The sequence below is a fragment of the Coloeus monedula genome, assembly GCF_965178545.1.
Source record: "Coloeus monedula genome assembly, chromosome: Z".
NCBI lineage: Eukaryota > Metazoa > Chordata > Aves > Passeriformes > Corvidae > Coloeus > Coloeus monedula.
In genome coordinates, this window is record NC_138822.1 from 15,515,124 (window position 1) to 15,541,502 (window position 26,379).

General features: G+C 36.4%; 1 protein-coding gene across 4 annotated transcripts in view; it reads right to left on the reverse strand.

The window, feature by feature from the left end:
• Nucleotides 1-26,379, reverse strand: part of AP3S1 (adaptor related protein complex 3 subunit sigma 1) — a 51,304-nt gene that overhangs the window by 19,545 nt on the left and 5,380 nt on the right. For 2 of the 4 annotated variants that reach the window (XR_014227276.1, XM_082301418.1), the window contains exons 4-6: nt 18,318-18,389; nt 13,182-13,289; nt 3,926-4,068 (exon numbers count right to left, since the gene is read on the reverse strand). Coding sequence is in view for 3 of the 4 variants with exons in the window: in XM_082301418.1 (XP_082157544.1) it covers nt 3,940-4,068; nt 13,182-13,289; nt 18,318-18,389 (309 nt within the window). In the remaining variant the exon portion in view is untranslated. Of the gene's footprint in view, nt 1-2,879; nt 4,069-13,181; nt 13,290-18,317; nt 18,390-26,379 lie in introns of those variants that run through there. The other 2 variants (XM_082301417.1, XM_082301419.1) reach the window with 1 other exon arrangement.

Genomic DNA, 26,379 nt, shown 5'->3' on the forward strand with positions numbered 1-26,379 from the left:
AATTCCTTCAGTACACCCCACAAATGCTACAATTCTGTATCAAAGAGTTTTATGAGGTAACCCTTAGAAATTTAGCAAGTTCTCATTTTGCTATAATAGGCCTGAGTAAAGCTCAGGACTAATTTTAGCATTTATTGGAATGTGCTGCTAGAAAGAAAAGGTCAAATGTGCTCACAGGAAGGTAGCACCAATTTGAATTTTTGCCTTGAACCTGTTTCTCCTTGCAACAAGTGACACTTTCCTCCACCTACCTGTGTCAAGCAGAGTGAATCACAGCTGTTTTAAGAGGAGGAGTTTTGTATACACTTGTGATGTAAAATTTTCCCTTTTCTCCATAATATATTCAAAACAGTTGTTCACTGTCCAGGGAGGAGAGAGGAACACGCTGACACAGCACGTGTACTGTCTGTGCTGCCGATACCACAGAGAGCATTCTCTGCCGACATGAGATACCTACCTCTTAACAAAAAAAGAGGCAAAATGTTTTTTCAGCAGTACTTACTTCCCCTGCCCCAGTAGGAAAACCAGCTACTGTTACAAATCTATGGAGGCAGATAATAATGCCCACTCACCCTGTTGCAGTATTATCCTTTCTGCCCTTTCTATTTGTTTAGAAGAATCTATCTTGCAGTTCTAAGAGAGGCCTGGAGTTAGGAAAAATGGCTTTCAGTGATTAATTTACACATGCTGGTACCCTTAGGAACACCACTTAAAAGGCAGGCCCTATGGATGTGGAGTATTGCAAATTAGTTGCCTGTCTTCTGCAGCTGAAGGATGATTCAAGATGACCTTTTCTCCTTTTTAACAGCAAAAGACTGATGTTACATACACATACACATATAAACATACATATATCCACACATAAACATCAACATCTGCTCACCTATTTCTGCTAAGGGTGTTTTTTCTCTGTTATAAAAGCATTAAAAACATTTAAATTCATAATCAGGAGCTTAATCATTTAGACCCCACATCTTCCATTTTAAATCCTAAGAAGTTGTTGAGAGGAAACTGATGAAACAGGAGAAAGAATTCAAAAGGCACAGCATTCTCATAAAGGTGAAAAACAAAAGCAGATCAATATTGTGGCAAGCCTATGAATATCTGAATATAACACAAGGCAAGCCTTAGAAGGTAAAGAGAAAGGATACTATTTCCATAATTTTTATTACGCAAGTATCCCATTTTCCCAGCAGTGTCAAACAAAATGGTAAGAGGTCAGTACCTCCAAAGGCAAATTAAAGATATTCCTTTGGCAAAGGGGTGGCAAGCAGACAGGTTCAGCTACCCTGAGGAAGCCAACGTGGTCATAGCCTCTGTGTTTATTAAAGGGGAAAGTACTACCATTGAGGCTTTTGTATGGATGAGAATTTCTCCTTGAAAGGAGTGCCATTTTACTGTGAAAAATCTGATAAAGTATTTCTTCCCACCTAAGGATTTTCTGAGTAAGGAAGCACCAGTTGTGAGCTACAGTCTCACATTAAATATTTGCTGGCTAGTCACAGAGAAGCTTCGTGAAAAGCCTGGTGTCTATGGAAGAGCTGTCCAGAGAAAAAGCCTTTTGGCAGAAGACAGGTGAGGTCAGAGAAAAGCAGCACAGACAACAGTAATAAAACCCACAAAACTAAAATTAAAGAGTTTAGAATAGCCATATAATTGTTAAGAGCAAAGACCTAGTTCACTAAAGACAGGCTGGCTATTGACAGGTGAGAAGTGAGAAGTTAACTTGAAATATGCTTCACGTCAAGATGCATCTCAGACATTTTCTTTTGGGTGTTTCATTCAAATAAGACAGAAAATATTTCTCTGCAAGGAATGAAAAAATATTTTAACTACATAAGCTTACAAACCTGGAAAAGAAAGGGAAGAAAGTGAGACAAAAATAGAGGACTTGGAAGAATTTCTGAAATTTTGAGTTGCTTTCACAAATAGCACAAAGAACATTCTGTAGGTCAGAGTACCACATGTTTCAAAATGTCCTGTTCCTCCTTTGGCAGGAGAACTAACTATATCATCACAGGGGGAACAATGAGGAAAACTTTCAACATCTTTACTCTGAATGACACATGTGCCACACATTAAGAAGATAACCAAAAGTAGGCAAAAGCAGGTGAAATAGCAAGTTTCAGATTTGTACTAGCTAAGATGTCCAACTTGGGAATACTAAGGAACCTCACATGGGGAAAAAAAAGGCTGCATCTTTTACTCCTTCAGTTTCTTTGGTCAAAATGATGAAGAGGCAGTTTATTACTTAAACCCCACCTGAAATTTTTGGAAGCCTCAAACTAAGAAAGTTGATTTGGAAGAATAAATATTCTTTTTGAGAGGTATGGAGAGAGCAACTCTGTTTTCAAAAGCATTTTTAAAAGAGGATATGTTGATGTTTACGAAATGTAAGACAAAGAATATACACAAAGTTGATGTTCTCCCCCCGCCCCCATCTTAAGAAATACATTAAAATTCCTTGTATTGTATCAGATTTTCTTCTTCAAAAGTAATTTCTCTTTTTTTCTCTCTCAGATGCTCCCAAAGGATGTTAATTACTATTGATCAAACAGGAAATGTGATGTGCTTCAAAGTTCATCCTATAGATTACGTCTTAACAGTCAACTGAAAGGAAAAGAACACTTAGTTTATATCCAATCTAAATTTCTGAAGTAATGCAGGACCTCTCAGACTAGTCCTGAAATGTGTTGTTCTTGATACAATATTATTGCATTTTCATAAACAGTATCAACTAAATACTTTTTTGGAGGAAAAAAAAAGCTTTGCAGGAGTTCTTAAGTATCCCAATGATATTTTTATTATTCATTTAAACAGACTTATACATCACACAGAGCTTAAGAGCATGATTATAAAAAACAATAACTATCCCCCTTTATGTTTTTTAAATCACAGAAGAGTTTAAGAGCTGAGCAACTTACGCAGAGGTGATAGCACTTAGATTTCTCTGAGGTCTTGACAATACTATGTGTCTCATAAATCTAATTCTCAAAGTAAAGAATCACAAATGTCACCAGGCACAGAGGCCCTATTAAAATATCCCCATTTATCTTTCCAGTGTGCCTTTCTTTATCACATTATTTGATAGACTGTCATGTACAGGTTTGAGCTGTCCAATCTCCTAAGCCCATTCTGTGCTTCTCACAGCACAGAGCAATTACAGAGCCCATTTTTCCCCAAAACAAAGTCAGACCACCAGTGAAAGTTTATCAGATTGTGTAAGTATCAACATCCATATGTAAACAAAAGCATCAGATCTTCAGTAAAGGCAGTTTCTTCCTCCAGAATAATAATGAACAGCTTTTGTAAGAAATGTAAAGAGCCAATATGTTCAGCACAATACCCCTGTGTAAGCCCTTCAGAGATTAAACTACAACATCAATGTCTGCTACAGCAGTATTTATATATAGTCAACTGGCTCCATGAATAGGAAATAATGTGGCTTATTGCAAACAGTAGACTTCAAAAGACAGGTATTTCGAAGTCCAGTTTGTTAGGATTTTATTTAAACATAACATGAGTTAAATGTTTTCATGCAACATTTGCACTTAAATAATCATGACAAACAGAAATAGTTAAAGAACGCACTAATTATAGACTTTGGTGAATATACAAAAAACCTCAGCATGGTAGGTTATACAAAGTAAAGAACATCTTAAGTACTTCCCCAAAATACTGCAGCAGCCGAGACACAGTGATATGCCTTGCAAGGGCATAGGAATGTAATTTAGAAATCACATGGGAACCGCCCCTTTCCTTTAACTTCACAAACAAGACAAAAGCAACATTCAACTCCACACACTGATTTTTCAGGTTATGTCTATGCAGTACCTTGAGTTTTATCCAAACAGTAAAAGTTAGACATGTTTATTTAGTAAACAATTCGCAGTAAATCTCTATTACATTTCTTCCTTGGTATTACCTGGAGTAGCCATGTTATTTAAAAGTGGGCAGGTTTGGTACTTTTATACTGATGTCACCAATATTAATATTTCTTGGGATCTCTGGCAGATTCATATTCTTTACAGCTGAAACAGCCCGGGCTGGAGCTCCTGCTAAACCAGCCTGTATACAAAGTGAGGAAAAATGCAAGTCAGGCAAAGTCACAAGAATATTCACCAGCAGTATACACAGACAACTAACTTTTCAAGTATTGCCATGGTTACACAATTAGAAAAACCACATGGTAATTGTGTTTGGAATGAAATGGGTTACTTGGAAATATTAAACCAGAAAGAGAAAACAGTTCACATATTCCTTTTTATATGGTAAAACATGTAATGTCAACTGGATGGAAAAGTATGAGAGGAAGGAACAGGAGGCTTATCCGAGCACATGTAATGTGCACATTATAGAACAGACAATCTCGAGGTGCTGGATGTCCAACGTGCTGTCTTTGTCTCTTACCTATTCTAAAAGTTCACATGGCTCACAGGTGACTAACATTGGTTACAGGTTCAGAATACGTAACCTCAAAGTAACAAGGTGCTGAATGTCAGTCAAATCAATGAATAAATACACACACACAAACACACACACGTGTATATATATATATATATATATACACACACACACATAGGTTTCAAAGTGGCTTAGCCTAAGATGAAAAGCATAAACACCCTGCATTTGTGGGTAATGAAGGGCATGCAGACAGATCATTTCTACTGACAAACTAGAATAATGTGTTGTCCCACAGTTACTAATTATACACTAACATATCTGCATCCCCTTCAGCATAACACAACAACACACTTTTGCCAAATTAAACTGTTAAATTAAATAGCACCTATTTTTTATTAGAGTCCTCTACTGCATACAGTCTCTGCACACAAAGCTAGAGCCTTTCTGTATAAACATGCAAGTTTTACAGTACAGAATTACTGGCTTCCATTTAATTCTGCTTTTAGATAAAGTAGCTGCCAAGTTTACACACTAAGGTATATCATGAAATGCTAACAATTTATAGCTCAGAGGCCTGAAGACATACCGAAAATCATCTTTCCCTATTGCTTCTGAAAGTACCTATTCAAAACCTTGTTATTTTACGGACTATTAAAAAAAGACTAGTAAGTGTTAGTGTATTTGATGTTGTGAAGAAACCATACTATTCATTTTACATACAGAAATGTTTCTTCTAAAACTTCAGATCCTCTATGTGAATTTAGAATTTGCAGTGTGGTTTTACTTAAGGCTTGCCACAAAAGTGTAAAAATAATTTTTATTTTTGCAAGAGAACAAAAAAAGGCATTGAAGATTTTTAAAAGAAGAGATCTTATTAGCAGAAAAAGACATCATATTCCAAATTCTCTGAATATGTAAAGAGAATTAACTTTTATTTTGATGTTTTAAAAGTAATATTAAAAATATTCAAAACCAATAAAAACCATAATGTGATTTTCAGAACTACTAGTTTTAGAGTGTGGCATCTTGCAGGTCTAGTAAAAAGGAGCAATCCACAAGAAACAAAGCAAGATGCCAGAAATTGGTTTAAAAAAAATATTAAACCTGTAGAAATGGAATCTAAAATTATTTTAGATTTGTCAAAGACTGAAGAAATCAGTGCATTTGGAGATAAAGTATTTCTGAACAAGAAATACAGCAAAATGAAACAAGAAAAACTTTGAGAAGTTGGTGTCATATTTGATTATCAAAAAGCACTGGTAGGTGACTACTGCTCAAAGTACAACTTTTTCAGACTGTTGTTTTTCACTGAAATTCATTGCAATTGCAGGGTAAAATTACTGAGGAGTACATCTGACTTCCACCTGGTATACTGCACAAAAGGAGACAGACACCCCACACACTCCTCAGATAATAACTCTACTTTTTGAAGGTTATGGAAAAAAAATTTTCTCCCTTTTACTGCTCTCTTATAAGAAATAAATATAAATTCAAGTTAATGCAAGATTTTCACTTAAAATCCTACCTACTGCTCTTCCTTCTCCCTTCAAAAACATAACCCAAGTCAAAATAAAACCAATTAAAGTTTCTGATTTTGAACTAACCCTTTATGTGGAAAGGCTAAAGCATCACAAATCCTTAGATTTCAGTCGTGGCATGGTTCCCAGAAGAAGAAACAAAGACCAGAAAGCCATGAGTCATCTCTTAAAAGTATCTTCCCTGTCAAACTCTCCTATATGAGACATGCCAAAGTTGGGAAAAGCATATGGGGGCAGAGAAAAAAGCTCAGAAAACCAAATCTCTAATGTAACCAAATCTGCTCTCATTTTGGCCCTGATGAAACCCAGATTATCAGTTCTCAGAAGTACAGACTAAATAAAACTAAAAAGGTGCAAAAAAGTATTTTCAAACCCTCTTTTACCTTGGTTTCCCTTAACATCACCAAGTCTGTCAGGTCATTCACTTCACAGGCTCTTTCAATAGCAGTATTTTCTTAAAGGGGAAAACCAGGACATAACACTAACAGTATTAAGAAATGCAAGTATCCAAAATCTGCATCCCTGAATCTGCAATAAGTTAAAGGATCAGTACTAGACATTGCAATTTCTTCCCATTTATTAAAAAATAGTGCAGAAGGCATGAAGCTGCCCAACACTGTCCTTTATATTTGAGAACTCGGAAATACTAATTTTAAATCAAGAGGTAACAACCAGTGAAGTTCTGTTGGATAAAACAATAAATGCTTTTAATCCTTTAAATTCTATTTGCAGTAATGGAAGAAAAATTCATTAAGCAAAATGGGGCAATGTAAACTGTTTTCCACAGAGAAGATGAAAATACTAATTAAAAGAAATAAATTATACAATTCACAATTGAAACAATGGGAAATCAGAAAAATATAGTAAGTGATGGACATGGTAGCACATGGCTGGCAATTCAAAGGAGATGTGCTTTCTGGGTGACAAGGATGGAGATTCTTTACCCTAATTTAATGGAAGTTGTTTATTCTTAATGGACAAACAACATTTTTAGTGAAACTGGTCATTATTTTTACCTACCTGCAACTATCCTCTTTATACAGACTTACAGTCCCTGCCTCCCGCCCCAATGGGATAGGATACAATGGAGACACAATTGAGAATTATTGAAAATACCACAATTGACATGAGCGCTGCCCTTCCACCCACTACACAGTCACAACTCCAACAGTCACGTTTCATGAGGACCACTCTGGATCAGGATCAGTGAAGATCCCTGACAAAACAGCTGTGATTGTCAGATTACCTCTTTTTTGACAGCGAGATTAACTTTCACTATCAGACGCCGGAGCAGAGACTTTCAAACTATTATTGAATTCTCTTCTGTAATTCTCTGTATTAAGTGAGTTTGTAGAACAGTGGATACATAAAATGCATAGCAGAATGCTATTTAGCACAATTAATGTCAACCCTATCAAGCACAACACAGTTACACAGCATTTCTAAGAGAGAGCGAGCAGTTCATAAAAAATGGTCTAATGGATAAAATGACTGAAAAGCACTTGAACTCCCAAGTTGGATAACTAACACAATTCAAATGCAGTTATATCTGAACTCCTTAACACTGCTTTTTAGCATGTCAGACACAGCCCTTCCATTTCTTTTACTGGAAGTGACCTGTATTTACAAACACAACGGCACGACAAGTAAGTACGTTCAGCCCCCTGTGCTTTGGAGGAGTTTTCTAGAGGCATCTGATTAATACAGCTTACACTGCAACACTGAACTCAACAAGTTTCTCCTCTTTTTTATCGCATAATTCAGCAGGTAAGTTGGTGATGTGCAAAGAAAAAGCTGTTTCACTTGAAAAAACAAAACACATAACAAGATTTAAACATGCAGTGAATGATGAATTGTCCGTCACAGCAAGCAAATGACTCAAACAAGTGAAACTGAAACTTCTTAAGACATAATTAATGGAATTTCAGAAAGACAATACAAATTGCATACAGCTGATAGAACAAAAAGCCAATACACCACAGTTTTGCTGCAGCTGCTTTTACTCTCAATTTCATTTGTTGTTGAGAAATGTGCTTTAATGTTGAAATGTTGCATATTAAAATTTTAGGTTCCATTATTGCAAAAACTGACACTATTTTATAGATTGAAATAGACATATTTAATAACAGGACTTTTACTCTACTGGTCCTAATCTATCAAGTGAGAAACATAAGCTGTCATTAATTTACTTAGGTCATTACTAATCACTATAGGAATCAATTTTCTTTGTTCTTATCATCACCCTTTCTTAGAATGCCCAACTTCGTATCAAAGTGATCCCAGCAACCTTGTTTTACACTTCAAAAAGAAATTCAGATCATTTGGGAAAAGTATTGCACATCACAAACATTGTTAATATGCATATACAAATAAAAATGTCCCAACTGTCATCCCAAATAACTCTACACAAAGCTAGCTATCACTAAAATAAATATATAAAAAAACCACAGCCTACTGGAAAACAAAATAATGAAGGCTAATGCTCTGCAAAATAAGCCACCCTTTTCCAGATATTTCAGAGGTACTAGGACCTCTCTGCTGCTGGTGTTTCATAGCTATGCTTCTTTTCAGAACAAGTATGACTTCAAAGCAGCAGGGTTATGAAATCATGAAAGGATGCAATACATAATATAAAGGAATGATCATGTCCCCTGCTTATGAGGTTAAATAAATGAACGTAATTAGAGAAAAACCAAAATGAAGTCTGCAAGTATATCAAAATGAGGCCAAACAGATAAGAAGACTTAAGACATACTCTTAGAAATTTTAAGCACTTGAATCACGAAAAGAGTAATGGATGGGAATGATTAATTATTTCTTTGTTTGTTTTTCATTGCCAGACCCAAAAATAAAAACAGAATATGTGTGAGCAGAACACAGAAAAAGAAAAGCAGCTTTGTACAAAAAGAAAAACAAAAACAACAAAAAAAAAAGAAACCAAACCAAAAACCTGAAATCAAGCTCCCTAGTGTTACCAATGAAATACAGACTGTATGTTACAAGTGTTAACATATTAGGCAGAAGAAGGTCGTGTCCTTGATTTTCTTCATGAGCTGTAGCATACTTCAAATTTAGGTTAAAATGTTGCATATTACCAAAAACTATTTACCTAATGCTTTTACAACTTATTGCTACTAAATCAAATTGTGGAGTTATATTTGTTCAATCTTAATGGTGTGACAGTACTCTATCCTAGAAAGATCACATAAAAAGTAAAGAGCAAAGCTATTCATAAATTAAATAAACTTAAGATTCCACCTGCTTAAAATACCTGCACTTTGAGTACACAGAGACTTAAAACAAGCGGAAATTGATTTTTAAGTACTGCCATTAGCACTGACTGACATTCAAACTGTTGAGTTAAACTAATGTTTCAAACAACAAAATGGCAGGTGACATTGACCATAAAGTGAACTTCAAACATACAATTTCCTTCTCCTTTCTCTGTTCATGTTAACATTCATGCTCAGTAACTCCAGTTACCAGGATATCTTAGAGCAAAATCCAGACATTCAGATTATAATGACAGTAAATGTACACCTGAAGTTGAGTACACGCTGACAGCCCTTCTCATTTTATGTTCAACATACTTAAGGTTGGATGATCAACTTCAGTATTTCTACATCATCTTTACAAATTGCACTGATAATTTTATTCTCCATATATAGAACTATTTCAGTTTGTTGGTTTTGGTGGGGGGGTTTTTAATGTTTCATTCACCTGAAGCTGATTCTGAAACTTCTCTTTGCACGCAGGTAAAAGTTCTTTGTTTCTATCTGAAAATACTAAATGGTGAAGCAAAAGAGTTTGTATTACTTATTTCAGATTATCAGGGACAAAATTCTCCAAAGAAAGAAATTATTTCTATTATGTCATCGTATCTTATTTTGTTATCTTTGTGTTCATTTTTTACTGACATTAATTTTGCAGGGTTTTCTGGCTAATATTCACACAAGTTCATACTCCTTTGTTTCTTAACAATGATACAAAGAAAAGTTAAATTCTAAAATGCAGGAAGAGAAATAAAATAAAAAATATGATGTCAATGAAAAGCTAGTAAAATACACTATAGCCAATAAAAAGATGAGGGAACTACAAGAAACTAGCACAAAAAGTAGGCTACAAGGACTAGTATGGGTATTTTTACACATAATTTTTGAGTCTGGCCTACATAATTTATTGCCTTTGACATCATTTTGCTTTCCCTTTTTGTTAAAAGTACATTTTTTTCTAAAAGTCAGCAATACCTTTGTCTACCTGTCCTGTCTGGGAGACTGAAAGATAAAGGTCTGTAAGAGAGAAGAATGGAAAGAGCCAGAAAAGATCAGGAGGTTCAGAAAAAATGAGGTCCAACTTAAAAGTCTAAATCACACGCAGTTGAACACTCCAAATAAAGAAGAGGTAGCCCAGGTTTACCTACAATACTTCCAGAGGCTCTGAATAAAACCCCAATGACCCCTCTCCCAAAGAATTCCCTCCCTTTATCACAATGATTCTTTGGTTTTAGGATTGACCAGAAACCCATTCACAGATAAAAGACTAAACTGAAAGGTAGGGAAATGCATATAAGACAACATTCCTCCGGGTAGAAATAGTTTCCTTTGTAGCCCATCCAAGCAATATTAGCTGAATCACAAATCAAAGCTAGAGACTCCCTTTTAGTGGTTTAATTAATCTCTATTGAAAATACTAACAAATTCTTCGAGTTGATAATTTTGCTCAAACATATGTGAATTTAATAAATACATTCAGTCTTTTTTCACTAAATTCTAACTGAAAGCCTGTTTAGAAACCTAGTGCATAACTAAACAAATACCTGATGACAAATAGCTAAATTTTGTATATTACTGAAAGCCAGATGGCCACAACAAAAACTGAATTATTTCTGAAAATGTAACGCAGTTACACCTTTATTAGTTTCATAATTTCAGTTATAAAATAAAAGGCAATTTAACCTGAAAGTAACTGCTTTGTAAATGCAAGAACTATGATGGTGGTCTAAAAGCCAAAGAGACTAAAGCAACAGTGCTGTGGGCACAGATGGCACTCCTATAAACTATGGACTACATCAATAATAATTTCTAAATTTCAAAAATAGGTTTTTTTAAATTAAAGAAAACTAAGAAGATCCACTAGTTTTGATTTCTTAGTGACCAGCATTCAAAATTTATTAAGTTATTACTTATTTTGATTTACATGGATTTGCTTGTGTCTTGAAAATATGTGTTCAGGAAAGACATACTGGAAGATTTACATTCTTGATCAAAAAGACAAAAGGAAAAGAAAGAGCAATCAGGAAATTTCTGTGGCTATACATGAAACAAATGGTTAATGATCTGAGAAAATAATTACCAGGCATTGTGATGTATCTCAGCATTACAGTAACTGTTAAATTTGAAAAGAAATAGTCACTGAACTAAGGAAAAAGAAAGTATTTGTGGAGAGCAGTGTGTGAAATGTTCTGCTCCATCCCAGTCACCAAGTGTTTTAATTTATCACTGCTAGTTCTGTACCTTCTATAATTCATTCCTGAATGTAAACTAACAAGCTCCTACTTGCTTTGCATGCACTTCAAGTTCTATGTGTTGTTTTCAGATCTTTTCCCATCTACTTTTATACTAAAAGTTCTTAAAAGAAAGAATGACTTACAGATGAATAATGGAAAACAGCAAGTTATTGCAGCTGGCTGCACTGAATCGATGTGTTTCAGAAGACTAGTCAGAGATTGGTCTATAGTTGATTTGGTAACAGAATTTACATAATTACATGCTTTCAGATAAAACCAATATGTACATAATACATGGTAAAACAGAGCTGCTCAGCAAGTTCAGTTTTTGGGAACACTAGGCTACTCTTCTATCAAATAGAAAAATATATGTATACAGAAGTTCTTCAAATATAGTAAAAATTTATGAGAATAACTCCAAATATTCATCTCTTGTGATCAATGTTTCATTCTGAGTGTGAGAAAAGTATTAAAATTAACATTTTGGACATCTTCAAAATCTACCATTGAATCTTCTCAGATGCATATTGCTAGGTACTGTATCATATCATACCTAGTTTTTTTCTTGTTTTTCATATATTGTTGTCCTGTTCTTAGATATAGTTTGGAAGTTGTGCAAAACAGACAATTAAATGTAATAAAAAAACCTGAGGTGGCACAGCATGAGACTGCAGAATCAGAAGAACAGTATACATTGTACCAAAAAAAAAAGCTGAAAAATTCATTTCTCTCTTTATCGCACTTCAGTTAGAACTAGGAAGTTCTCTGGGTCCTCTTCTAAAATGTCATTTAGCTCATATTTATGCCACCTGTAAGATTTCAGTCTACTCAGCTGACTTCAACTAAAGTCTCCAATTCAAGCAAGGGCTTGTTTAGAAACTTACATAATTGCTTTGATGTGTTCCTCTCTGGTATTACAATATTGTTTAGAATCCAATACAGACTTAGCTAAGATTTAAGATATATTAGCAGCATTTTGGCTTACAAAGCACATATGGCAACATTAAAGGGACAGTAACATTCTGTATCAAAGATAAAGTAATTCTAAGATGCTTTCTTAATCTAAATGTCTTTCCTAAACACAAATTCAAAAATTGTTGAATTGAAAAGGGATTCCCACAACTCATGTGTGATCCCTCACTTGGCCCTTTATGGGCAAATACAGATAATCATTTTTTCACTCACCAAAGGCCAAAGGCTCAGATTACCAAAACTGCAGAATTCGTATTTACTTTGAAGTGTCTAAAACTAGGCTTTAAATTCTATCTAGTCCATTTTAGTCCAATTTATTTTTTCGTGTTGCACTATTACTGCTGCTATTCATTTCAGGGGCTTAGAAGCATACTAGCAGACAGGAATATGTAGTCTTTGAAGACATACTTTGTTTCTTTATCTAATTTTATTTAAGTGCTAAACTCACTAGTCCAGCATAACAAGTAGGCTGGAAATAAAAGGTTTTCTGCAAGAGAAACTTAAGAGAACTACAGAAGTATCTTAATAGCAATGGTGCACAATGCTATTAGATACAAAAAGCAAAAAGTAATCAGCAGCAACTAAGCAGTTATTATTTATGATGAAAGGTGCAACACCCTCAGATACACTGCAAATTTTTGGCACTATAAGCAGGCAGCTTACACTATTTAGTTTGCTATGAAGGACAAAGAGCATTATATAGCATGCATTTACTACAACCCTGTTTTTAATTTAGAAACTACACAGTGCATCGCTCTTACCTCAGATTTCTCCAGTTTATTTTGAGCATCAATCTGAGTGACAATTTCATTCATGTTGGTCTCCAAAACCATTCCACCCATGACCATTTCGGCCAATATATTATGGACCTAAAAGAGACCAAAAGAGAATGTAAAAATGCAAAATATCCTCCATACAGTCTGGAAAGATGGTATCTAGGTACCTCAATACAGGGAAACATGTATTCTGTAAGTCACTTAATTAATGTTTGCAATTAATGTAAAGCCATTTGGGAACAAAGCTCATCATTTCACGTTCCTTTCTCCAATATCTTCTTTGTCCACAGCTCCATTACAAAATCATCTGCTATGCTACTCATCAATGCTAAGAAACTTCCACATTCCTCTTTCTTTGTTCCCACTTTCTCTCCAATTATTAGAGTTCTAATTAGCATCAACAGAAGTAACACCTCTAGGAAGCAGGTCCTACAAGACTTAAATTGCTGACAAGCAGATGTGTAAACACTACTTCGGGCTACACCTGAGAAGGAAGAGACTGTGATGCTCACCCACCATGGATCCCAAGATTAGGCTTAGAAGTAGAATTGACATTCCTGAGCTATGCCATCAATATGGAGTCTTCAGCATCTACAGCTAAGACTCACAGCCAGGACTCAAACTGCAGGAGCACATAAACCAGCTGGGGATATTACTGAAACGGGTATGTTTAAATATCCCCCTTCCCTGCAGCCCTGACTTGAGGATGAAAGCCCTGATTCATGAATCTCTGCTTCAGAGTCTGCATTCACACCATATTAAAGACGTGCTTTGGGTTTTCTTTTTTAAAAAAGTATCCTTCTGCAGACTGTCTAGTAAAAATCCAGAGTTACTGTGTAATGTATAGTACTTTAATCCTGTATTAGTATTTAAATCTGAAGACAAGGAGCATTTTTCTACTTTTCAGAAATAAACATGCCCAATCTGATAGCTCAAAAGCATAATTCTAACTACTGTTTTGGACATTCTCCCAATTTCCCTGTGGGTCAAGGATAGAAGTAAACCTCTAAATCAAATAACCTGGAAGTAGTAAGTACATCAAAACCAAACACAGTTCTTGGTTTTGTGCCATACCTAAAAAACAAAATTTCATTTGTTTCCCTGATAAATTTTAAGTGTATTTCTGTACAAATTTAATGTTACATGGTATTCAAAAATGTTGAAAGAATAGATGGCTTTAAAGAACCTTAACCCTGTTTCCCTGATAAATTTTAAGTGTATTTCTGTACAAATTTAATGTTACATGGTATTCAAAAATGTTGAAAGAATAGATGGCTTTAAAGAACCTTAACCCTTCTGTCTTGCCCCATTTTCTTCTACAGGGATGGTTTTCTAAATAACAGAATATAATTACTTTTATTTTGTAATCTGCATATGAAAGGAAATCACAGCTTTCTAATAAGAGTTATGTAACTACTGTAATCCATTGACTCCTTTCTCTTAAATATGTTTGCTCACATGCAAGCAGCAGCATGATAAAAAAACAGTAACTGTTTTTTCTTTTCAAATTGCAAATTGATTGCAAATACATATTAAATGTACAAAACCACATTATTGTGTTTACTTTTTCTTATTAAAAAATAATAAATCATTTTCCTAATCATTTCATTATTTTCCTAAAGAAACAACAACAAAATCTTAACTAAAAAAGCATTAAGTGGCAATGAAGTGCAAAATACACTTCAACAGCACATTCAAAACAGTTATTTAAGTGAAAGACCGAAGGCACAATGACTAGCCATCTTATATTCCAAAAGGGAGCTGACTGTTGAGAACATCAACTTCTTAAAATCTGAAATGGCTGCTTTGTAATAACAATTTTAAAGTGTTTTTACAAAAATCAAGAGTGCTTCCTATTTATGTTCAATGTACTCTCTAAAAGCATGAATGCATACTCTTAAGAGGAAGAAATGTACCAAGAAAAAACTCTCCCAGGAAAATTTGGCAAACACAGTTTCTTGTCTTCAAGCAATTTGATTCTGGACTGTTCACTGTTCCGGTTAGATAATAAACTCTTGCAAGAGATCATGATACTCCCAGAGATATTTCAATACATGCCAAAAACTTGCAAAAAAACCAAAGTATTCCCTTACATTCCTAACTGAATGTATTCTATTATTTTAGTTGTATAATAGCTTTCAGTGATGCCTTTTCCATCGGAAAGCATTAGACTCTTGGATTCAGTGTGGGAGTCAGTGCAGGACTGAAATGAACCTGCTCCTCCTACTCACAGGACATGTGAAAATGTCTTGCTCCAGCTATAGCAAGTTTGTCTGGCTGCTTGTAGTACAGATGATCTTTAAAAGAGAAGTTAAATTCTCTCCTGTACAAACTACACTCCCCAACACCCCAAGTCCTCATTTGCTACAGCACATTAGAAACACTCATTCCCACCTATACTCCATTCTCCAAATGCATTTCTCATACTGCATCAATATTCTTGAGTAAGCACCTGTCTTGGCTCCAGGTTACTATAAGCCATCGCTGAGTGTTGTACAATTAGAAATGCCTGATGAACATAAATGTTTCCTTACAGAAATACCACATAAAATGTTACTAAAGAGGCAGCAGCTGTTGAGATGGCATAGTTCAACTCCTCTACATACCACATAATTTTTTACAAGAAAAAATGTTGGTTTAGGCAGGTCTCACAAGAGAATTTCAAGAAAGGAACCTTCCACAGCTCCACCATGAACTGAAGACACAGAACAACTCTCATTCAAGTAAATTAGCCAATCCTCACTTTTCTCTATACCAGACCACCCAAAATACAAGTATTTTAAAGGTTTCACCCCAAACAGCACCCACACATAAGCACCCATTAAAACTAGGACTGTCTAGATCAAACAGGAGCAGTTGCTATTTTTCCCTTTTGCACACTTGAAATATATTAACAAGCCAGGCCACAAATATTTGACAAGAGAAAGTTAACGCATTAACTCTGAAGGCTCAGTGCATTATGCTTCTTGACAAGGTGACCGTATCAGCAGTTTAAAGAGAATTTAACACTGTAATTTCACTCTCACAGATACATCTTCTGTTTTGTTCTCACACCTACAAGAATACTGATGAACTTAAACTGGAGGGAAAAAAAAGGAAGAATGAAGATGACACCAAATTAGTAACAGCTGCACAACTAATGCTGCACAACTAATGCTACTGGTAGAGCTGGTAGCAGCCTTGCATAATTACAGCAGTTCATGTCTCTATATTGTATTCTTTTGTTCATTTATGCTCAAGTTAAAAGTCACTGCACTGGTTAATGTCACATTCAGAGTTTTTGAACTCAAGGTTTCATGGACTTTTGTTGTGAAAATGGATTCTTTTTACTAAGATATTGAACTAGTATTTAGGGTTCACATTTTCCTCAGAGTCTGAAAACTCTATAAACATCTAATGAGATTCTCAGGCAGATTTTTAGTAAATCAAATTAAACAGTTGAATTCTAGTATCCATTCGATATGTAATTTTCAAGAAAAATATCATCTCATATCCAATACAAAGTAGAACATTCTTCAAGAAATTTAACGTTTTGAAGCACCTAAGTTGTCTACATTTTATTAGAAATATTTTGTCCATAAAGTTAGGTTAAGGAATACTCTTTAATGAAACATGCTACAGAGCAACAGCCTGGAATATGTATCAGCCAAAGCATTCTTCAGCTAAAGATCAAACTCTTTCCCACAAAATGACTGCAGTACTTTTGTTCTTTAAGCTCAGAAGCCAATATATAAACCACTCATAAACTCTTTTGTACTTACATCTGTAATTTTGGAAATATCCAACATGTTCCAGTCAGACTAGAAGTCCTAATGACTTTTCATGAACAAAGTATCGGTTAAACACTCACTGTAGATAATCTGCATTTCCCTTTCTGGTCAAGGTGCAAGTGTTGCTTCCAAAAGAACTTCCTGATTTTGAAATATACTGAGTCGGTTTGAAATGGTAACTTGGTATTATTTTTAGTCTACTTTTTCTATCTTACTTTCCTTTGACATCTTTTGCTGTGAATGCAGAACGATGTTCACAGATGGGGAAAGGTGACTGCACAGAAAGCAACAGTAGGCACAAAATGCAACTGAAGGAACAAATTCTGTATATTAAATTCTCAGCATTTTAGATATTACACCAAGAAATGTCAAAGCTTTCTAAAAGACAGGTGACTATAGTAACAGCATTTCTCAAAACTAGTTTAGTAAGTAAAATACTTGCTTCTTATAGCTGGGAATACGCAAACAAGATTGCTTCTAAATGTTTGAAAAAAGACAAAGTTTGTTTGAGATTTTGAACAGAAAGATCCACACAGCATTTAAATTACATAGTCATAGCACATGAAAGGCAACTTCCAACCCTAACTGGAAAACACTTAACTTCAGTTCTGAGTTGTATAAAAGCTAATCATAAACAAAAGAGAACACATTATTTCTTGAAGCTATTCCTACTCTAAGAATATTCCGATGTCTTGCATTTTACAATTTTATGTGCAATATTATTAAGCAAATCTCCTGTATTATTTTATTGTTCCTCAGAAAGGAATGTTCAATTGCAGCTTTCAAGTCACAAAAGTAGTATTTTAGCAGAAATGGTCTAGATTTCACTGATTATTAAATCACAGAATCATGGAATCAGTAAGGTCGGAAAAGATCTCCAAGATCATAAAGTCCAACCTTGGACCAAACACCACCAAGTCAACTAAATCACAGCACTAAGTGCCACGTCCAGTTGTTTCTTGAACACTTTCTGGGCATGGTGTGTCCACCACTTCCCCAGGCAGCCTGCCTCAATGCCTGACAACTCTTTCACTGAAGAAATTCTTCCTGATATCCAGCTTGAGGTAATTTCCTCTTGTCTGTCAATGGTTACTTGGGAGAAGAGACCAACCCCCATCCTGCTACAACCTCCTTTCAGGTGGTTATAGAGAGCAAAGTGGTTCCCCCCGAGTGTCCTCCTCTCCTTCCTAAACACCCCCTGCTCCCTCAGCCATGCCCCATAAACTTACTATCCGTACCCTTCACCAGCTTCATTATCCTTCTATGGAAAGGAAGGCAGGATTTAATACAATGCATCAGCTGAACCAAACATTTTACTTGATAAAAATATTACAGGATGTCATCACAGTACCTTGTCTACATGGAAGATTAAATCCAGCTCACAGACATTTTCAAAACATTTGTCTAGTGTTTCCACAAATACCTGCAAAGAGGGGGAAAAAAAAAGCCAAAGGTCAATCTTTAACAAAAACTCTACAGTTCCATTAGGCGTGAGGTTTGAGAAAAGCAAATACAGAAATTAAAGACTGGTCAGATCTTAAGGCATTAAAGGCATCTACAAAAATTATGTGGTTAACATTATGTCAACAGTATGTTATCTATGTAGAGGGCAAAACTGTATGCACAAGCAAATTCAGGTTAAAACTGCTATAAAAGTCACGTTGTTTTAAAAAACAGACACATCTTGAAAAACCAGTAACATAACCTACACTTTAATTTTCTCATCTGTGATTCAAAGTACTCCTTCCCATTTCATTAGAACTCAATTATTAAGAAAAAAAACCAAACTGTTTTCTCCATTACTGTTACTATTTTTAACAATTACTACATTGCAGGCATCTCCTAGTTAACCAGAATGTTAATTTTGCTGTTAACTCTCAGCATCACTGCTTCCAGCAGCAGTACAACAGCTTTCACCTGATTTAGACCCACTGAATTCAGAATGAAAAAGGCTAATGTTACACCTCTTGATCCTGTCAACCAGGATATACATCACCACATAAATTTAGAAACATCTAGCAGTTTATACACAGGTAAATAACTCCTCTCTGAATCCAGAATAAAAAAGTGAAAAGCAGAAAAATCCAAGCAGCTGCTGAACTCCAGCCACTGACGTTCTCTGCCAGATATGGCCTGTACATCACCTTGCTCTGGGTGTTTCTGTAACAGACTCCTTGGTATTTATGTTCATACTTTGGTACACCAACAGCACCCAGTCCCCATTAGGCCAGACAACGAAATTATGATGGTACTTGCAGTCCTGAAGCTCCTGAATGCCAATCACCACGTGCTTGTGGTGAGTGCTGTCAAAGACTCCAGTCTCAGAGAGCTGTAAGCACAGTTCCCCTTGTGCAAGGGATAACTCCTACAGATGTAGGTATGTCAAGATCTCTCTAAGTTAAATATAAGACTGAGCTTAGGATCTTCAAAGTTAAAAAGAATTTCTGTGACAACTTACTGATCTTTTATTAATGGTGAATAAATAAACTGCAACTTGCTGGAAATTTTTATCAGTTTTATATGTTTCAAGGCCATTTTGTCACAATATGTATTTAACATTATTATTAAGCTGTCGCTGTATGCAATTTTTTATTCAATTCTAAACTCAAACATCCTAAAGCAGCAATATGGAAGATAAACACCTCATTTGATTCTCAGTTCCACATGATTTATGAACCCCATCTTAGTATTTGAGAGGCACCAGATTTCAAACTGCCTAAGCCTAGAAAAATAGGAATGAGAAACCATGTTCTGACACAGACCACAGAATTGTTTAGGTTGGAAACCTAAACATGAGTAAGTCAAACAAGTAAGCTAGCACTGCCAAATCCAGCTCTAAACCAAGTCCCTGAGTGCCACATCTAGATGTTTTTAAAACACTAGGCATGGTGACTCTATCACTTCCCTGGGCAGCCCACTCCCAATGCATGACAACCCTTTCAGTGAAGAAGTTTTTCCTAATATCCACTCTAAACCTCCCTTGGGACAACTTGAGGCTATTTTCTCCCATCCTATTGCTTCTTCTTTGGGAGAAGAGATTGAAGCGACTACCTCCTTTCAGGTAGTTGTAGAGAAAGATAAGGTCCCCCCGACCCTTCTTTTTTCCAGGCTAAACACCCCCAGCGCTCTCAGCCACTCCATGTAAGGCTTGTGCTCCAGCCCCTTCACCAGTTCCACTGCCTTTCTCTGGACTTGCTCCAGCCCCCCCATGTCTTTCTACTAGTGAGGGGCCCAAAACTGGACACAGGATTTGAGGCATGGCCTCACCAGTGCCCAGTATAGCGGGACAGTCACTGGCCTCACTGTTGCCGATCTAAGCCAAGATGCCAATAGCCTCCCTGGCCACCTGGGCACAGCTGGATCATGTTCAGATGCTGTCAATGACCACCCCCAGGTCCTTTTCCACTGGGCAGCCTTCCAGCCACTCTGCCCCAGCCTGTACCACTGCAGGGACTGTTGTGACCCAAGCGCAGGACCTGGCACTTGGCCTTGTTGAACCTCATACAATTGACCTTGGCCCATCAATCCAGCATGTCTGAATCCCTCCAGCAGATCAACACTCCCACCCAGCACACGGTCATCTGCAAACTAGCTGAGGGAGCATTCAAACCCCTCATCCACATCACTGATAAAGATATTAAAGAGGCCTGGCCCCAACACTGAGCTCTGGGGAACACCACAGCTAACCATACACCACCTGGATGTTAACGCCACTCTTTGCGGACCAAAGTCCTGCTCATACAGACATGTATTTATGCCTACAGGCCCAGTGAAACAGATCTGCTTGACATCAGCCGTTCCCAACTGTCTACCTTGCATTATCAACAAAGATTACTTTTACAGCTTAATCCCTGGCCTTCAGATCCTGCTCACACTGTAAAAGAGAATGACACCCTGCCCTTGCTATTACTTCTACTATTAATGTTTCTAAAATGTTGAACTACAGATTAACTGATGTTCCATGTGTTTAAAACAAGGACTGTTCTTCAATACCAAAATACAAATCTGTCACTTAAACTAGGAACATAGAGCATATTCAGAGGCAGACTCGAGACAATAATGTTTGGTGACAGATTAACTAAGAAAATGAATATGCTTCTGTTAAATTATACTGAAGCTAAGCAAAGCAGGGATTTTTTACTCAAGCAGTTGTTAATTCATTGTGGCAGTAAGAGTCTTCTATAAAGAAGGGATGTGAGCAAACAAAAAAACTTGTATGTTAAGCAGAAAAAACTACACATTTGACAACATGTGCAGCAAAACAAATGACCAAAGATGTTCTCTTACTTTCCTTGCACCTTAGGAGAATGCAGTTACAAGGACAGTGCTGTTTGATATTAGCTGCAAGAAGAAGATTGGAAACAGAGTGTAAATGCAACCTTTGTCCAACGGTTTTAGTTACAAGAGGTAAAAGTTTGTCACTATTTTTGAAAGAAAATATTTCTCATATAAGTCACCAAGTTTGTACATAAATTCACACACTCTGACTTCAACATCTGTCTAGTTCCTTGGAAAACAAAGCAACCCATTAAAAACACAGCCAACTCAAAAATCCTAAAAATGCTCCTGCCCCCCCAGATACACGTATTCAGCAGCAGAGTGTATGCTCACACATCAACAACACAAAAGTTTACTTTTTGTGACATTCTTCCAGTAAATAAAGCTTCTATAGCAATAGTTGATTCATAGTTGAGTGGTTACTTCTAAACCTTTACCTATTACACAGCAATCCCACCACACACTAAATGAACTCACAAATCTCTGCTGACAATGCATGACCAGTAATGCACAACAAATATTTTTTAATCTAAGGGAAATCAGCTGGCACTGACTATTCTTCACAGAGATTTTTCACTGACTAAGGATTCCTCATAGAAACTTTGGAAATTTCCCCCATCTTCCACTCACCATGGCGAGCTCACTCAGAGTAACGCCAGAAATGACAAGGTTTACATCTACTATAAACGGCCTTTTGAAATACTGGTCTAAGGCAAATTAGATTTTTTGCACTAACATTCCTTGGCCTATTTTAAGATGCCTTCCATAATTGAAATGGTAAAAAAAATTAGAGGCATTTTCATCAGAATTTTAGTTGAGTCAAAAGAATTGCACGCTATGGCAAACGGTGCTAAAATTTAAGTACTTCAGTGGTCACTTCAGATCCTGCAGACTTGTAGATCAATAACCAGAAGAGAAAACACATCAATTGTTTTGGGACACACACACACACACTGTGCACACACATCAGCTCAGACACACCTTGTGATGTTACTGGAAGAGTAACATAAATAATTGAGTCAAATATCAGGAAAATAACGATGCATGCACAATGAATTACTAGCTCCCCCTTGTGCTTAATTTTTGAAATTATAACCTTTTATGGCAAAAAGAAAAACCCATGCACATCTCCATGTAAGCAAACAGAAAACATGAGAATAAAAAAAAAAAGGAAAACCCCCACACCTTTCTTTTGCAAGAGATATGCTTTAAAGAAGACAGATACACACTGGGAGCACAAAGCATATGAAACAAAATACCAAATTTTTGTTGGATATATACAAGTCAGGAGCTCCCTCTACTCAGCCTTATGTCAAAACATAAAACATTACCTTTACAATGAAGGGCTTATTTTAAAAATAAGCAAATAAGACAAAAAAGGAATAAATCATACATTAGTATTAGGAAGATAACAAGGGTAGCAGAAAACTCAGAACACCTAATCAATTAAACGTATCTGAGCATGGATAATGTCAAATACTAACAAAAGCAGGTACAAAAGATGAGCTAAAACCAACAGGAGTTAACTCATACCAAGAATATCCCCTTCTTCCTCTTTAGCTAAACAGGAATGGTAAACCTGAGGACAGAAGTAATCCAATCTGCCCATGGAGAGTTCTCATCCCAGTGATATGCCTCTCCATTTTTATTTAATTAGCATAAAAGCATCTCTGGTCAGGATCCTTTATCGTTAGGAACTGAGAAAAACACGTAACATAAACTGCACTGCACTTCCCACATGCATCTCACTGAACATCATCATCTTGCAAGGCTCTATAGATTTCCCCTTGGAATACTGATCTCACAGACCCGCTGTTTGCTATGTCTTCGAAGTACAACAATGGGCCAAAATACTAAAAAATTCTCAGAGCTGACATAAGGCTTTTTGGTCCATAAGATAGTTATGGTACCACTGTAAATGCCCCTCATTTTTTCCTTATGGCAGTGTACAGCTAGTTGTGTTTTCACACATATTTTCTTTCCATGCACTAAAATCTTAGACTTCAGGCTAACATGAAGACTCTAAAATAGCATGACAGAATTTACACTGAATCCAAAGGACTGCAAAACCTAAGCATAGCACACATGCTGACCTATCTCTCCCAATCCAAGTAAGCAAACAGAATAAAAAGAAACTTGTGTTTACATTTAGGAAAAAAAGAAAGAAAATAGTCAAAAATTAACAATGTGGATTTGCCTTAGGTGTTGGAACACAGAAATCCAAGTTGAAGACAGTATTAAATCTGAGGCAGAGTCTATGACTTGTAATGCATACAGCATCCTCATCAAGTCTGTGTCAAGAAGCCTTACCCGTGAAATAGCTCTGACCTAATGGTGAGGTAAGTGGCATTCACAAAAGTATCTTAAGTATTACAACAAAAACTTTATGCTGAAAAGAACTGCAGACTGCCATATGTAATCTAGTCTCCTATGCATTTATTCCGCTTACAAGACGGAAACCTCTAAAGTGCTATACCAAGTTCGAGGTTCCTTTCACCAGTTTACTTTCCACCATAAACTGGTCCCTTATGTATCTACTTACTTAGACAATTCATTATATGTATGACTCATCACAAAGTCCAGATGTCTTACTCTTACCTGTGTTATCTCTGAACTACAGTAAACAAAGATGCATAAAAATGGTTCAACACTCCACAGGAAAAAACAAAGCTTATTTGCTTGACTCAATATGGGTGTGTATATACTGTTAGTCTGCATTGCATGGGGGGTTGGCATGTAATAATAAACTTTCTGAGGTTCACTATAAGATACATTTAATTCTGATTGCTGCTGCTAAGAGGATTAAACAGATCCTTCTTCTGAGCCAGTCTGGAAATTAAAAACATTTAATTAATCACTGTATTAATCACTTTAATTAATCAACGTAATCAAACGGTTGAATTACAATGATTAAGAGAAATTGGAATCCTCAACAGCTGTAGGTACTGTGGTGAGACTATAATTTATAAACAAAATCATACAGGTCAGAAAAATAAAGTATGTCTACAAATGGAAATATGATTTTTATTATTTCAGCCTCCTTTAAGCAATTATGTAATTCAACACTGAGGCATTTATGGAAAAAATGTGAAATACAAAAACTAGGAGATTAAACTCTATCAAAGTATTTTTGGTACAAGAAGCAACACAATTTAGAGAAAAGTTTAAATTCTCTAATTAAAGACGTTTGGGGGCTATGTAACTATAGGCAGCAGCAAGCTCAACCAATTTGCTTCAACACCTGAATGTACAATTTAGGTTGTACTATGTAGGAATATGCTTTTTTTCTCTGTTCATAAATATTTTGGCACTTCCAAGTAAGAAGACACACTACACAATAGGCAGCTAAGCAACCCTGTACAACAAACTGCTATGAACAGCCATTGTGTACCTTACTTGTTAATGCTGCACTGTTCAGATATTGCAGAATGTTCTGTGACCAAAGATGATACAAGAATCCAGAACGGAGTTTCCTTCCCTGCTACCCACACAGGCACTCTTCTGGATCTACTGTCCAGAAGAGCAACACTGGAGTGCTGAACAGGAGGAGGTGCCTGTGAGAAGCTATGCAGCTTCAAGAAAGGTCTGCAGAGAATTGTGAGGCCTTAAGAGACTCACAGTGCTTCTACAGTGAAATAATGAACAGATACAGGCCCATGTCTCAGGATGGATTTTACTTACATAATAAATCAATTCTCTTGATGTGCAAGCTTTTGAAAGGCTTAACAGAAAGTCATACTTAGTGTTTTATAAATATATATATACCTAAAACGGAGACACATTTTACGCAATGGCATAAATCACTTCATGGTCTGAAACTATTTTTTGCCACATCTGAGTTCACCAACGATCACTGGTGGAATGGTTTATTTGCAAGTTTTAAGTTGAAAAAAATCACGGGTTTAGTCAGAGGCCTCTTGACCTAAGAGCGTTCATATTACCAGACATGATACTTGTTACTAGGTTGATGCAGACATATTTAGCAGTTTAAACAGTGGCCACAGCATCAGGCCCGCCTGAGTTTAAGAAGCATTTGGACAATGCTTTCAGGCACATGGTGTGATTCTTGGGACGTCCTGGGAAAGGTCAAGAATTGAACTCAATGATCCTGATGGGTCTCTTCCAACTCAGTATATTTTATGGTTCTATGAAATCGTACCTGGGAGATCTGCAGAAGACACTGTATTTGAGGAGTCAGTGATCTTGAACAGGCCCTGTCTGCCCTACCGGGCTGAGCAGCCTGGATCTTCTTAATATAATCTATAACCTATGAGGTCCTTGGCAAAGATCAACTCTAGGAATGGAATGTACTGATCCTGACCAAGAGACTGCTGCATGTTTAGGGTTTAGTCATCCATGTAACACAACCTGAATAGACACAGGCCAGTGTTCTGCAGGCTGTGCTGCAGAAATTCCTTGGCTGAGGGATAAACTCAGACAGTTCACTGTAACAGAGGAGCCTGCAGGCAGCTCTCACGAGGTACCAGGGAACATGTCACCTGCATGGCCTCACCACAATCTCAAACTGCAGCAGGATATTTTCTCCTGAAAATATCCTTTAGGAAGAGCTGTTTTCCTGTGAGGAAATTATACAGTAGCTCAAAGATCTAAAAGAGGGAGACACAGACAGGATCTGCTTTGCCCCAGACACTGTGGGAAAATCCACCTGGGCTCCACTGGGTGCCACATCAAGGTGGCATGCCCAGCATCTGAAGGGGTCTAAGATTTACTATCCACATTCATCTTCTCACTCTGTTCTATTAAGCAGTTATCTTATTAAACAATCTGTACTGTCAAGCCTTTATTACAGATACAGAAAGAACCTAGACTTATGGATCTTCTTTCTCCCAACCAATCCCCACCCTACCCACCTCAATTCCCATGGTGCAGAACAAATACCTAGGGGAGCACTTGCCCTCCTTTTCTAAGGTATACCTGACAAAAAGCTTGTAAGCCACTACGAAATTTTAATCCAAAGAGGTTTTGGATATACTTATCCATTATACATTTATAGTGAATATATATATATATATGCATGTGTGTGTTTGTGTGTGAATCTGGGTATATAAAAATATACAGATATACATATATACACACACATAGAGCATTGCCTATCAAAGTTCTCAATCTACACT